A 12,550-nucleotide genomic window follows, 5' to 3' on the forward strand; every position below is an offset into this window, starting at 1 on the left:
CCTCAGCTTTACAGGACCAGAAATGCTGTTTTTTCAGGACCCAAACAAGGTGTTGACTTGCACCCAGAAAGCCCCCAAGTGGCTCATCAGCCCAACCAGCCGTGTAAACCCACGAGAGCCTGGAAGCCGCACCCTCTCAGCTGGTGGCCAGGCGCGGGTGGCTCGCCAGGAACTTGGCATATTTATTAAATACCTACTCCTCTGGGAGGTCACAAAAAAAAGACCAGGAAGAGGGCTTACTCTGGAAAAGCTCAGTATGGCTGGTGATGAGTGTGGCCCGACGGGCGTGGGTGCCGGCAGCAGGGCCTTCTCGTGTGGCACAGGATAAATATTTGTGAGTTTTGGTGCCGGCCGGGCCTGAAGAACCATGCAGGGCAGCAGACCCTGACCTCGTCCCCCACGAGGCCAGCCGCCGGGCGTTCGCCTCCTCCCTGTGCTGTGAGAAGTGTCTGTCTGTCTTTCCCCTCTGTCGTCAGTCACACCTCGCTGAGTTGGAAATGAAAGCCACGATGAGAAGAGCATCTAGTTGATGCTTAGTTATCCCGCATGGTCATTTAGGAGGAAACTTGTAGTTCCCCCGAACCACTTTTTTTGTTTTGTTTTTTGTTTTTTTTTTTTTTTTGAGGCGGAGTCTGGCTCTGTCGCCCAGGCTGGAGTGCAGTGGCCGGATCTCAGCTCACTGCAAGCTCCGCCTCCCGGGTTCACGCCATTCTCCTGCCTCAGCCTCCCGAGTAGCTGGGACTACAGGCGCCGCCACCTCGCCCAGCTAGTTTTTTGTATTTTTAGTAGAGACGGGGTTTCACCGTGTTAGCCAGGATGGTCTCGATCTCCTGACCTCGTGATCCGCCCATCTCGGCCTCCCAAAGTGCTGGGATTACAGGCTTGAGCCACCACGCCCGGCCCCGAACCACTTTTAAATGACAGTCGCTCCCCGGTGCTCACTGCTCCCTTGGGGGACCCGGTTTGGGGTCACGGATTGGGTCTGGGGTCCGGCGCCCCAGTTTTGCTCAGACTGAAGCTGGAAGGTGGAACCGTTCTCAGCAGAGTCCGGATGAGACCCTGCAGGGCCCGGGCCCCCCGCTAACCCTGGGGTTTTAATTGGCTCTGAAGAAAGTTCTGAGTGACCTCTCTGCCTCCTTCCCACAGCCGTCAGCGACTATTTTGGGGGCAGCTGCGTCCCGGGGGCAGGAGAGACCCGTTACTCTGAGTCCCTCTGTCGCCTCTGCAGGGGTGACAGCTCTGGGGAAGGGGTGTGTGACAAGAGCCCCCTGGAGAGATACTACGACTACAGCGGGGCCTTCCGGTGAGCGGAGTGGGGCGGGGAGGGCCGGGCGGGGAGGGGCTGAGTCGTGCGGGCGGGCGGAGGCGCTCACGGCCACGCTACGGTGCTGGGGAAAAGCACCTTTGCCCAGAGAGGCCGTGGAGGGGAAGTGGTGGTGTTGGCTGCATCTCATCAAAGCGCGCTTTATATAGTTCTGTGCCCTGGTGAGTTTAAAAACATCCAACTGGAATATGCCAAACTGGATTTGCTCATAAAATCAACATGTTTGGTATATTTAGTGAGGTGAGGGCTCGGAGAGAAGAAAATGGAAAAAACAGCCTTTTGACCACTCCCATGTCCCCATTCTCAGACCAACAGGGACAGGGGGTCGGGGGACTGTGTCTTGACACTCGGGGCCAGCCTGTCTCTGCTGCTGGTTGGGGCTGGCACCTTGGGTAATCCTTCCGTGGATACAAGAGAGTCTCTAACAGTTCGTGGTCCAATTCCGTCTGCCTGCAGAGGAGGAAACGTGCTCAGCAGGACTGGAAAGGAAGCTTCTCGGGCTCCTCTAGCTGCCTCACGTTTCCACCTGGAGCGGGGAAGCCTGCTGGTGTCCCACGCTCCAGATGTAATCTGAGTGGATGCAGTTTTTGGCAGAGAGAGAGGAAACAGTACTCAGCCCCTCTGAGCGGCAGAGCCTTGCCCCTCCCCTGCCCCGGGTCCTTGGCCATGCACGCATTCTCTCTGACTCTCGTGGAGCCTCAGAGCCCTCTCTTGATGTCGTCCTCCCTGACCTGCTCTAATCCCTGCGTGTTTTCTGCCTGTGGGGACCTAAGCAGCCTCTGCCCAGCAGGTCTCACCTGCCTCCAACACTAGGCAGTGACATCAACAGAACATGTACAAGTCAATGGTCCCTCCCACTCAGGATCCTGTGGCATGGCATGAAAAGGCCTTCTAGTCCAATCCCCTGCCTCAGGGTAGAATGCTCTTCAAAACACCCTGAAAATTGGCCCAACGTGGTGACACACACCTGTCCGCCCAGCTACTTTGGAGGCAGAGGCAGGATGATCACTTGAGCCCAAGAGGTCAAAGCTGCTATGAGCTATGATTGTGCCAGTGCACCCCAGCCTGGGCGACACGGCGAGACCCTATCTCTAAAAACAAAATAACAAAAACCAACACCCTGAGAGTCAAGGCTGCTAGTATTATAACAGCAGCTGCCCTGGGAGTGCCTGCTCCCTACAGGCCTGAGCCAGGCTGGAGAGGGTCTGTACTGGATTATAAAGAGCCTCTCATCCTCAGAGCAGCCCGATGGAGCTGCTTTCCCGCCCCCGCTTTACAGGTGATAGGGACTAGGAAGGGGCCACAACTCAGCAAAGCCACACAGCCAACCAGCCAGGGAGCTGGAACCCAGACCACATGACTGGAAAGCCCATGCCAATCATGGCCACCCCTACAGCCCGAGCCAGGCCTCCAGAGGTGGAAGATGGGCAGGGGCCAGGGGCTCAGCCCATCCAGACCCACAGCTTCTCCACAGGTGCCTGGCGGAAGGGGCAGGGGATGTGGCCTTTGTGAAGCACAGCACGGTACTGGAGAACACGGATGGTGAGTGGGGACGGGGCACAGGTCCGGAAAAGCAGCGTGCCAGGCCAGGCCGGCCTGGGGCAGGGCACCTAGATGGCAGAGTTGGGATCAAATGCCCTAGTTCAGTGCTGCTCTGAGTCTCTGGGTGACCTTGGATAAGTCCCATAGTCTCTGAGCCTCAGCACTCCCAGCTGCAAAAGGGCAGAGGCAGGTGTCACCAAGGGAGTGCCCACTGCTCACAGGGCAGGAGAAGGGGGCCAGCGAGCAGCTCTGCTCTGCCGTGATCTGACTATGGCATTGGGTTCTGGTTCCACCTGAAGATAGGGGTCTGTTTTTTTAAAGAATTTGCAAACCTCTCCACTGGATCTCACCTACCAGCCCTTCCTGGCATTTTTCTCCTCTTGCCTGGAGAATCTGTCCCTCATCCCTAGGTAGGTTTAAAATATAGGTTGGTGTTGAGGTGGGGCACGTTGGCTCATGTCTGTAATCCCAGCACTTTGGGAGGCCGAGGTGGGCAGATCACGAGGTCAGGAGATCAAGACCATCCTGGCCAACATGGTGAAATCCTGTCTCTACTAAAATACAAAAAACTAGCTGGGCATGGTGGTGGTTGCCTGTAATCCCAGCTACTCGGGAGGCTGAGGCAGGGGAATTGCTTGAACCTGGCAGGCGGAGCTTGCAGTGTGCTGAGATCGTGCCATTGCACTCCAGCCTGGTGACAGAGCGAGACTCCGTCTAAAAAAATAAAATAAAATAAAAAAAGATTGATGTTATATATTAAGCCATCATGTCACTTAAGTTTTTTAATTTTGAAAGAACTGAGCTTTGGAAAAGTTACAAGAATAACTCAAAGAGCTGCCTTCTCGTCTTCACCCAAATTCTAACTGTTTAGCATTTTTCCACATTTGATTTGTGTGTGTGTGTGTTCTGACCCATTTGAGAGTATATTTGCCTATGTCATACCCCTTGAATACTTTACTATGTATCTCCTAAGGCAAGGAGATGTGTACCTAGCCACAGTAATCAAAATCAGGAAATGTAACTTTGATCCAATCCTGTTATCCAATCTATAGTCAATATTGCAGATTCACTCACCGTCCCAATTCTGTCCTTCATACCCATTTTTTTCAGACCAGGACTGAATCTTTTACCACGTTTGGGGTTTAGTTGTTAGATCTCTTTAGTTTCCTTTATCTTGGAACAGTTTCTCAGTCTTTTTTTTTTATGACATTGGCATTTTGAAGCATCAGGCCAGTTATTTTATAGAATGTCCCTCAATTTAGATTTGCCTGAAGATTGTTTCTTTTTTTAAATTGAGATAAAATTTACATGCAGCAAAATTTGTTCTTTTTGAAGTATAGTTCTATGAGTTTTGCCAAATACATACAGTTGTATAACCACCACCAGAATCGAGATCTGGATGGGGCAGATGCTTCAGCCCAGGAGTTCCTCAGGCCTCTGCTGGTTATCCCCCTGCACCTGCCAGCAAGCAGCAAACACACTGTTCCGTCTGCAGTTTGGCCTCTCCCAGGACGTCTGATGATTGGGTTTTTTTTTTTAAGTCATTGTCATTCTTTACTGTTATCAATCGTTGCCTTTTAAATCAGAAAGTCCATCATAAAGGCAAACATGGACCAGATCCGAGAAGGAGGAAAACAAGTGGCCTGCACACGAGAAAGTGCGTAGGATGATGCGCTCTCATGCTGGGCAAGCCTAGAAAGGGGCTCCTGTTCACAGGCCCCAAGACGAGTCCGACAAAGGAGAATTTGGAAAATGGGCAAAGAGCAGGGATATGTTGGGTTAAAAATCAGCTTTTTCAGACTTGGGTTTTTTGTTTGTTTGTTTGTTTGTTTGTTTTTGAGATGGGGTCTCACCATGTTGCTCAGGCTGGTCTCAAACCCCCAGCCTCAAGTGATCCTCGCATCCCAGCCTCCTGAGTAGCTGGGATTACAGGCATGCACCTGGCAGCTTTTTCAAAGTTTTGATGGTAATCTAAGGCAATCTAAGGCAGTAATTTTTTTAAGTGACTTGATACAAAAAGATTGGTAAGAGCAAAAGGGTAGAAGTGGCATAAATGTCTAAAGCAGGGAAGAGACAGGACTTTCATTGTTCTTGGCTTTGAGAAGTGGAAGTGGCTGATGGAAGTACCTGAATGATGCATTTGTCTGTGGGAAGGCACAAGATGCCCCAGAGCTCTAACCAAAGGCTTTGCAGCAGCCTAAAAACAGAGAAGAGTTGGGAAGTGGAGGGGGAGAACTGCACTGAGTCATTAAGAGTGCTGTCAACTACCATGTGGCCATTAAAAATGACCTTTACGGAGTTTTCCAAACTGTTACTCTGGTGTGGGTTTTTTGGTTTTGTTTTAAAATAGCTTTGCAATGAAAACTTTCATGACCATACAAATTATCTTTTCTCTTCCTATTTCCTTGTAGAGGTTTTTTCCCTCCTTGTCTTAAAGTCATAAAAATATTGTTCTGTGGGACCATCTGTGGTTTAATTATAGTCCTTAATATTCATCTTCTCAGTATCCCTAGTTGGTGTTAATAGTTACTCTTGCAAATTTTCTTTTCTATTGAGAAACAAATGAATTTATGGAAAGTTTCCAATACTGTGGAAAAATACTTTGCCAAGTAGGATGCAAAATTGCCTGTCAACTATGTCCTTAGCCAGGTTAAAAGTGGTCAAAACGGGGCTGGGCACGGTGGCTCACACCTGTAATCCCAGCATTTTGGAAGGCCGAGGCTGGCGGATCACGAGGTCAGGAGTTTGAGACCAGCCTGGCCTACATGGTGAAACCCCATCTCTACTAAAAATACAAAAATTAGCTGGGCGTGGTGGCGCGCACCTGTAATCCCAGCTACTCGGGAGGCTGAGGCAGAAGAATCGCTTGAACCCGGTAGGCGGAGGTTGCAGTGAGCCGAGATCATGCCACTGCACTCCAGTCTGGGCGACAGAGCAAGACTCTGTCTCAAAAAAAAAAAAAAGGTCGGGGGATCAAAACACAGGAAATAAAACAGGAAAGAGGACTGGAAAGAAACCCATCTCAACGTGAATAGCTGGAGTTGCGGAATTCCCCTTCCCTCTCTAGCCCGCGTGGGCAGATTCCGTCCGGGTTTGTTCCCACCTTGGTCCCTGCTCCTGGAGCCCTGACCCCTCCCCTGCTCAGAGCCAAACATAGTGCCTCATGGCAGCTGCAAGCTCATCCTAGACTCTTGGTGCATTTATCTCTCTCACCCAAAACCTTTCTTATTTTCTTGAATAGTTATTTATAAGTATTGTATTACTGTCAGATGCCTCCAATCCACCTTAGCAACAGAAATTGGTGAGAGCTAGAAAATGAGAGTGACGAGATAGAGTCTGTGTAGGTACTTGGAGTTGGGTGCGGCCACCAAGCTCTGCCACCTTCTGAATGCTGGGTTCTCACGTCCATGACACCTAGCCACCCCCCAGAATCCCTCTTCTGGGCCTTCCTTGCCACCCGCCCCAACCCCTGTCGTAGCTGGGTCAGCCCAGGCTTCCTTCTTCCCAGGGAAGACACTTCCCTCCTGGGGCCAGGCCCTGCTGTCACAGGACTTCGAGCTGCTGTGCCGGGATGGCAGCCGGGCTGACGTCACAGAGTGGAGGCAGTGCCATCTGGCCCGCGTGCCTGCTCACGCCGTGGTGGTCCGGGCTGACACAGATGGGGGCCTCATCTTCCGGCTGCTCAACGAAGGCCAGGTGGGCTCAGGGTCCCCCAACCCCCCTGCACAGCGTCCTGGATGGTGCTGGGCCTTGTGGTCGCTCAGCAGGGTGGGACCAAGAGGGGCAGGACCCAGAGACTGTCCTTGGGATGGACCCCAGCATCGGGCCAGGTCAGAGTGAGGAACCAGCCGGCTGTGCTGGCTGTCCAGGAGGAGGGCTGGCCAGGGGAGGGGGACCCAGAGGAGGGGGACCCAGGGACTCAGCCACCCTCAGAAGAAGCTCCTGATACTTGTGTCTCTGAGAGCTAAAATCAAAACATATGAGCAAATAAATGAAGTGACAAAACCAAAGCCTTTCAAAGCATTCACCATTCACCATGAATTACATGTGGCGAATGAGGTTTGGCCCAAACCGCTGCTTTTGACAGCGATATACTTCTGACCGCTGGCGCCCCAGGCTCAGTTAGTTTTGTCCCATCCAGGCTGCCACTGCCAGCCCCACAGCGTGTCCTCAGGGCCGTCCCACCCCTGGCCACAGTCATGTGTCCAAACAGCTGAGTGTGATGAGGCCAAATGGACTCAGAGCAGACCCAGAACTGGCAGGGCCCAGGGGAAGGAGACAGCGGATCAGGGGAGGCACCGCAGAAGAGGGAGGCCTCGCCTGGCCCTCACAGTGGGCGCCTGGTCTGAGGTCAGGGAAGAAGGAGGTAGGGCCCGAAGTGGGAGGAAAGGGTGTGGCCTGTCAGCACCCTCACCACCCTGTACCCACCCCCTCTTGACACACAGCGTCTGTTCAGCCACGAGGGCAGCAGCTTCCAGATGTTCAGCTCTGAGGCCTATGGCCAGAAGGATCTGCTCTTCAAAGACTCCACCTCGGAGCTTGTGCCCATCGCCACGCAGACCTACGAGGCGTGGCTGGGCCAGGAGTACCTGCACGCCATGAAGGGTCTGCTCTGTGACCCCAACCGTAAGTCCACCCGTCCCAACTGCTGCCAGCTCCAGCCCAGCTCAACCTCGGGCATGGCAAGGCTCTCTGGGAAAGCGGCCAGGGGAAGACGCTCACCAGGGAGGCCTCTTTAGGAACCTGTCATTTCTGTCCTCTGCCTCTGGGGCTTTGGGGAGGAAGCCCCTCTTCAGCTGCACTGCCTGTCGTGCCTCGGAAGCCCCACCTGGCCACAGCAGAGTAGGATCCAGGCCCTCAGAATCTGCCTTGGGAAGGGTCTCCTCGCCCCTCCATCCATGGCCATGGCGTCCTGTCAGTTCTTCTATAGCCTCTCGCTCCTACTCCCCGCCTCTACCCCATGGCTACACACCTGGCTCAGGCGCTGTCTTTTGCCTGGACTATTGCAGTAGTCTACAAGCGAACTTCTTGCCTTTAGCCCTCCAGCCCCATATATCTTCCACCTACAGCCAGGGAAGTGGGTACCACACACTGAGTTAGATACACAACAGCCGTGGTCTTCCTCAAACCTCACAGTTGCCCCTTTTCTGTATGAGGAAGTGGGATACGATGGTTAAATAACTTATCCCAGCCACACCGGAGAAAGGCCCAGAATTTCCCTTGGGTCTGACTCCAAGCTCTTCCATGGCAGTACTGGCCTGGCAGTGACCGCTTGCTTGCCCCACCCCAGGGCTGCCCCCCTACCTGCGCTGGTGTGTGCTCTCCACTCCTGAGATCCAGAAGTGTGGAGACATGGCCGTGGCCTTCGGCCGGCAGCGGCTCAAGCCAGAGATCCAGTGCGTGTCAGCCAAGTCCCCCCAGCACTGCATGGAGCAGATCCAGGTGGGGGTTGCGCAGGTGCCACGTGGGCCAGGTGGGCAGGTGGTGGCAGTGCCTGGGCGGTTCTCACTACCCACTCCCCCTGCTGCCTGGGGAAGAGAAGAGTGTCTACTGCAACAAGGCCACAGAGACAGGCGGGAGGAGCGACCACAGGGACCAGCACCCATCCCAGGGGACAGAGATGGTGGGGGGGGGGCGGGGGGGCGGAGCAACTGCAGGGACCAGCACCCACCCCAGGGGACAGAGACAGGTGGGGCGGAGCGACTACAGGGACCAGCACCCACCCCAGGGGACAGAGACAGGCGGGGCGGAGCGACTACAGGGACCAGCACCCACCCCAGGGGACAGAGACAGGTGGGGAGGAGGGACCGCAGGGACCAGCACCCACCCCAGGGGATAGGCAGATAGGGGTGAGTCCCCTGGAGAGCCTGCGAGCTCCTCACTGAGCAGGGGCACCAGCAGCAAAAGGAGAACTGGCCCAGCTGGGCACTGACGCCCTGTAGCCTGGGGCGAACCCCTTCCCCTTTCTGAATCTCAGCCTTCCCTTGTGCAATAGAGAGTGGGCGTGAATCATTGTTCAACCTTTTTTTTCTTTTTTCCTAATTTTTCTAAATAGACAAATAGTAATTGTGCATATTCATAAGATACATGGTGATGTTCCGATACGTAGAATACATGGTGATTGGAGCAGAATAATAATTAGCATACCGTCATCTCAAACATTGCTCATTTCTCTGTGTGGAGAACATGCAGTATCTTCCTACCTGTTTGAAACTATGTATTATTGTTAACTCTAGTTATCCTACAGTCTATAGAACACTGGAGCTTATTCCTCCTCTCTCTTATTTTGTATCCTTTAACAAATCTCTCCTGGGCGTGTTGGCTCACACCCGTAATCCCAGCACTTTGGGAGGCCGAGGCGGGTGGATCACTTGAGATCAGGAGTTCAAGACCATCCTGGCCAACATGGTGAAACCTCGTTTCCACTAAAAGTACAAAAAAATTAGGCTGGCATGGTGGCACGCAGCTGTAATCCCAGCTACTCAGGAGGCTGAGGCAGGAGAATCGCTTGGAGCCGGGAGGCGGAGTTGCAGTGAGCCGAGATCATGCCATTGCACTCTAGCCTAGGTGACAAGAATGAGACTGTCTCAAAAAAAAAAAATTTCTCCCTATTCCTCCTTTCCCCCACCCTTCCCAGTCTCCAGTATCCTCTGTTCTACTTTTTACTTCTGTGAGATCAACTTTTTTTAGCTTCCACATATGAGTGGAACATATGGTGTTTAACTTTCTGTGCCTGGCTTATTTCACATAACACAGTGTCCTCCAGTTCCATCTGTGTTGCTGCCAGTGACAGGATTCCATTCTTTTTTGTGGCTAAATAGTATTCCACGGTGCATGCCGATGACATTTGCTCTATCCACCCTCTGTTGTTGGATACCTGGTTGATTCCATATCCTGGCTATTGTGACCAGTGCTATGATAAACATGAGGCGCAGGCATCCCTTCCACAGGCTGATTTCCTTTTTCCTTTGGACAGATTCCCAGTGGTGGGACTGCTGGACCGTACGGTAGTAAATAGTTCGATTTGTCGTTTGTGGAGGGACTTCCATACTGTTTTCCATAGCGACTCTCTGGGTTTCCACCCCCACCAACGGTGTAAGAGTTTCCTTTATTCTGCATCCTCACTAGCATTTGTTATCTTTTATCTTTTTGATAACAGCCACCCTAACTGGGGTGAGCTGATACCTCACTGTGGCTTTGGCATGCATTTCCCTGATGATTAGTGCTGCCTGCTGGCGTTTTGTATGTCTTCTTTTGAGAAACGTCTGTTCTGGTCATTTGCCCATTTTTAAGTTGGATGATTTTCTGCTGTTGAGATGTTTCCGCTGCGTGTATATTCTGGATATTAATCTCCTGTCGGATGAGTAGTTTGCAAATATTTTGTCTCATTCCGTAGGCTGTCTTCATTTCACTCTGACGATTGTTTTATTTGCTGTGCAGAAACTTTTTTGTTTGATATAATTCCATTTGCTTATTATTGCTTTTGTTGCCTGTGCTTTCGAGGTCTTTTCATAAAATCTTTTCCCAGACCAATGTCCCGAAGCGTTTTTCCTGTATTCTCTTTAGCCATTTTATTGTCTTGAGCCTGCATTTAGGCCCCTGATCCGTGATGCGTTGACCCCTGCGTAGGGTAAGGGGTAGTTTAGGGCCCAGTTCATTCTGCACTTGGACATTTCGCCTTCCTGGCAGCAGCCTCTGAGGAAGAGACCACTCTCCTCCCAACGCGTGCTCCTGGAGCCTTTGTCAAAAATCGTCGGGCTGTAGACCTGTGGGCTAATTTCTGGGCTCTCTATTCTGCATCATTAGCCTCTATGTCAGTTTCTATGCCTCGATCTTTGTTCTTTTTGCTTAGGATTGCTTCGGCTATTCAGGGTCACTTGTGGTTCCATACAAAGTTTAGGATTGTTTTTTCTAATTTGATAGAGAATGTCGTTGGTATTTTCATAGGGAAGTTCAATATTTTTGACAGCACCGTGCACTCGGAAATACAGTTTACATTGACCACAATCTAGTGCACAAAAACTTTTCTTTCAGCTATAAATGAAAAAATATGTCCTTTATATACAGAGATATGACACAAACAGTACCCGCTACTTCTCATGTATTCTATTCTAATCCTTTTTTTCCTGACACTTGTCATGACCCATTAAATGGATTTGGCCCCCACGAACAGGCTCACCATCCGCAGCTAGAAACACCAGCTGGCCCCGTCTCTCGTGCCTGTTCGGCTCCTCCCTGGTTCGCTTCTCTGCCTGGAGACTGACGCCAGATGCAGAGGAGGCCCCAGAGGCTCTGCATTCCGGGAGGACTGCTGTGGTCACGGGTGTCCAGCCTTGGCCCAGAGCCCCGGCTGTCAGCCCCTGGGTGTCCACACTCTCCAGATTCTGTCTTTAGAGCAAGTAGGTGGGGCCTGTTCAGGGGGTCTCCAAGCACAGGCCCCTCAGCAGTGCCAACCCTGCCCAGGCCAGGGAACCACATTGACTGGAAGGCCACAAAAAGGAGACCGGGCAGGAATACAGGGTGACCAGGCCTAGGACAATGACCATTGCACAAGCTGACACTCGCTGTGCGCTCCACACAGTGAGGGCCATCGTGTGGATCATCTCACGTAACCCTCACAACAACTCTGGCAGTTGGTGTGACCATCAGCCCCACGTTTGGGTCTGGAGCGGGGAGAGAGAGGCTGGGGAAGTAACTTGCCCAAGGTCACCAGCCGGGATGTGCTGTGTGAGCTTCCCCACACCACTTTGCCTGAGCCAGGCCACAGCGCTGTCTCCACACCTGTGGATCGCAGGAGTGGAGACCGCCCCAGCCTCAGGCCAAGGAGTGCCCAGGCCCAAGACAGGGGTGTTCCGGGAGCTTCCGCAGGCACCGATGGAAGCCTGTCCTTGTGCAGAGCCGAGAGCAAGTGTGTGTGACGCTGTCAGAGGCGCCTCCGCTGGAACGGAGGGAAGGGCGTAGGGGCGGGTCTTTATTTCTTTATTTCCCAATGCCTGGCAGGCTGCCCTATTGTTCCAAGCACCCCAGAGGAGGGAGATGTGCCAGGAGGAAGGTTTCAGCTCCCTCTGAGTGACAGCCTCCTCTCAATCTGGGCTCACAGAGGGCCAGGGGGCTGCCCTGCGGCCTGCGGGAAGAGGAGAGACCAGGGGCTCCTCAGAACCCCAGCAAAGGTCTCAAAGACCCTCAGTTCTAGCTTCTGAGGTTCTCAGAGAGGTATCCAATGTGGCCGTAACACCCATTCCTGCCCTGCCAGTTACAGGGAAGGGACCATCAGCCAGAAGGGCCTGGGCTGCGGTGCAGGGTCTGTGTCCTGCCCACAGTACAATGGGAAGAAGGAGGTCTGGGCGGTGGAAAAAGGGTCCCGAGAGGTGCACCCTCCTGGCCCCAAATGTCAACGCCGCTGCCTGTTATTCCACCACCATCACTTCATGCCCCTTCAGGAATGGTGTGGGACACCTTCCTGGCGCACAGGTGTCCCCACTGTCCCCCACTGTCCCCCCCTTCCCTTGAGGCTAATCACACTCTACTATGGCTTTGTTGCCGGTTAGCCCCTTGGCGGGGTCCTGGGGCCACCTGTCAAGGGGCTTCTGAATGGACAAGTGGGGTGGGTGCAGGTGACCTGGAGGCCCCAGGAGGGTCCTGGGAAGAAGGCGCTGGGTCTTCCTGCTGCCATGGCAGGCAGAG

The 12,550-nt window shown here is 53.0% G+C and overlaps 1 protein-coding gene across 3 annotated transcripts in view; it reads left to right on the plus strand.

Moving 5' to 3' along the window:
* Positions 1-12,550, plus strand: part of MELTF (melanotransferrin) — a 28,076-nt gene that overhangs the window by 5,901 nt on the left and 9,625 nt on the right. For all 3 annotated transcript variants that reach the window (XM_073023772.1, XM_073023771.1, XM_008009625.3), the window contains exons 5-9: positions 1,147-1,303; positions 2,799-2,866; positions 6,375-6,562; positions 7,312-7,492; positions 8,157-8,308. In XM_073023772.1, coding sequence (XP_072879873.1) covers positions 1,147-1,303; positions 2,799-2,866; positions 6,375-6,562; positions 7,312-7,492; positions 8,157-8,308 — 746 coding nt within the window. The remainder of the gene's footprint in view (positions 1-1,146; positions 1,304-2,798; positions 2,867-6,374; positions 6,563-7,311; positions 7,493-8,156; positions 8,309-12,550) is intronic.

The sequence above is a fragment of the Chlorocebus sabaeus genome, chromosome 15 (assembly GCF_047675955.1).
Source record: "Chlorocebus sabaeus isolate Y175 chromosome 15, mChlSab1.0.hap1, whole genome shotgun sequence".
Taxonomy (NCBI): domain Eukaryota; kingdom Metazoa; phylum Chordata; class Mammalia; order Primates; family Cercopithecidae; genus Chlorocebus; species Chlorocebus sabaeus.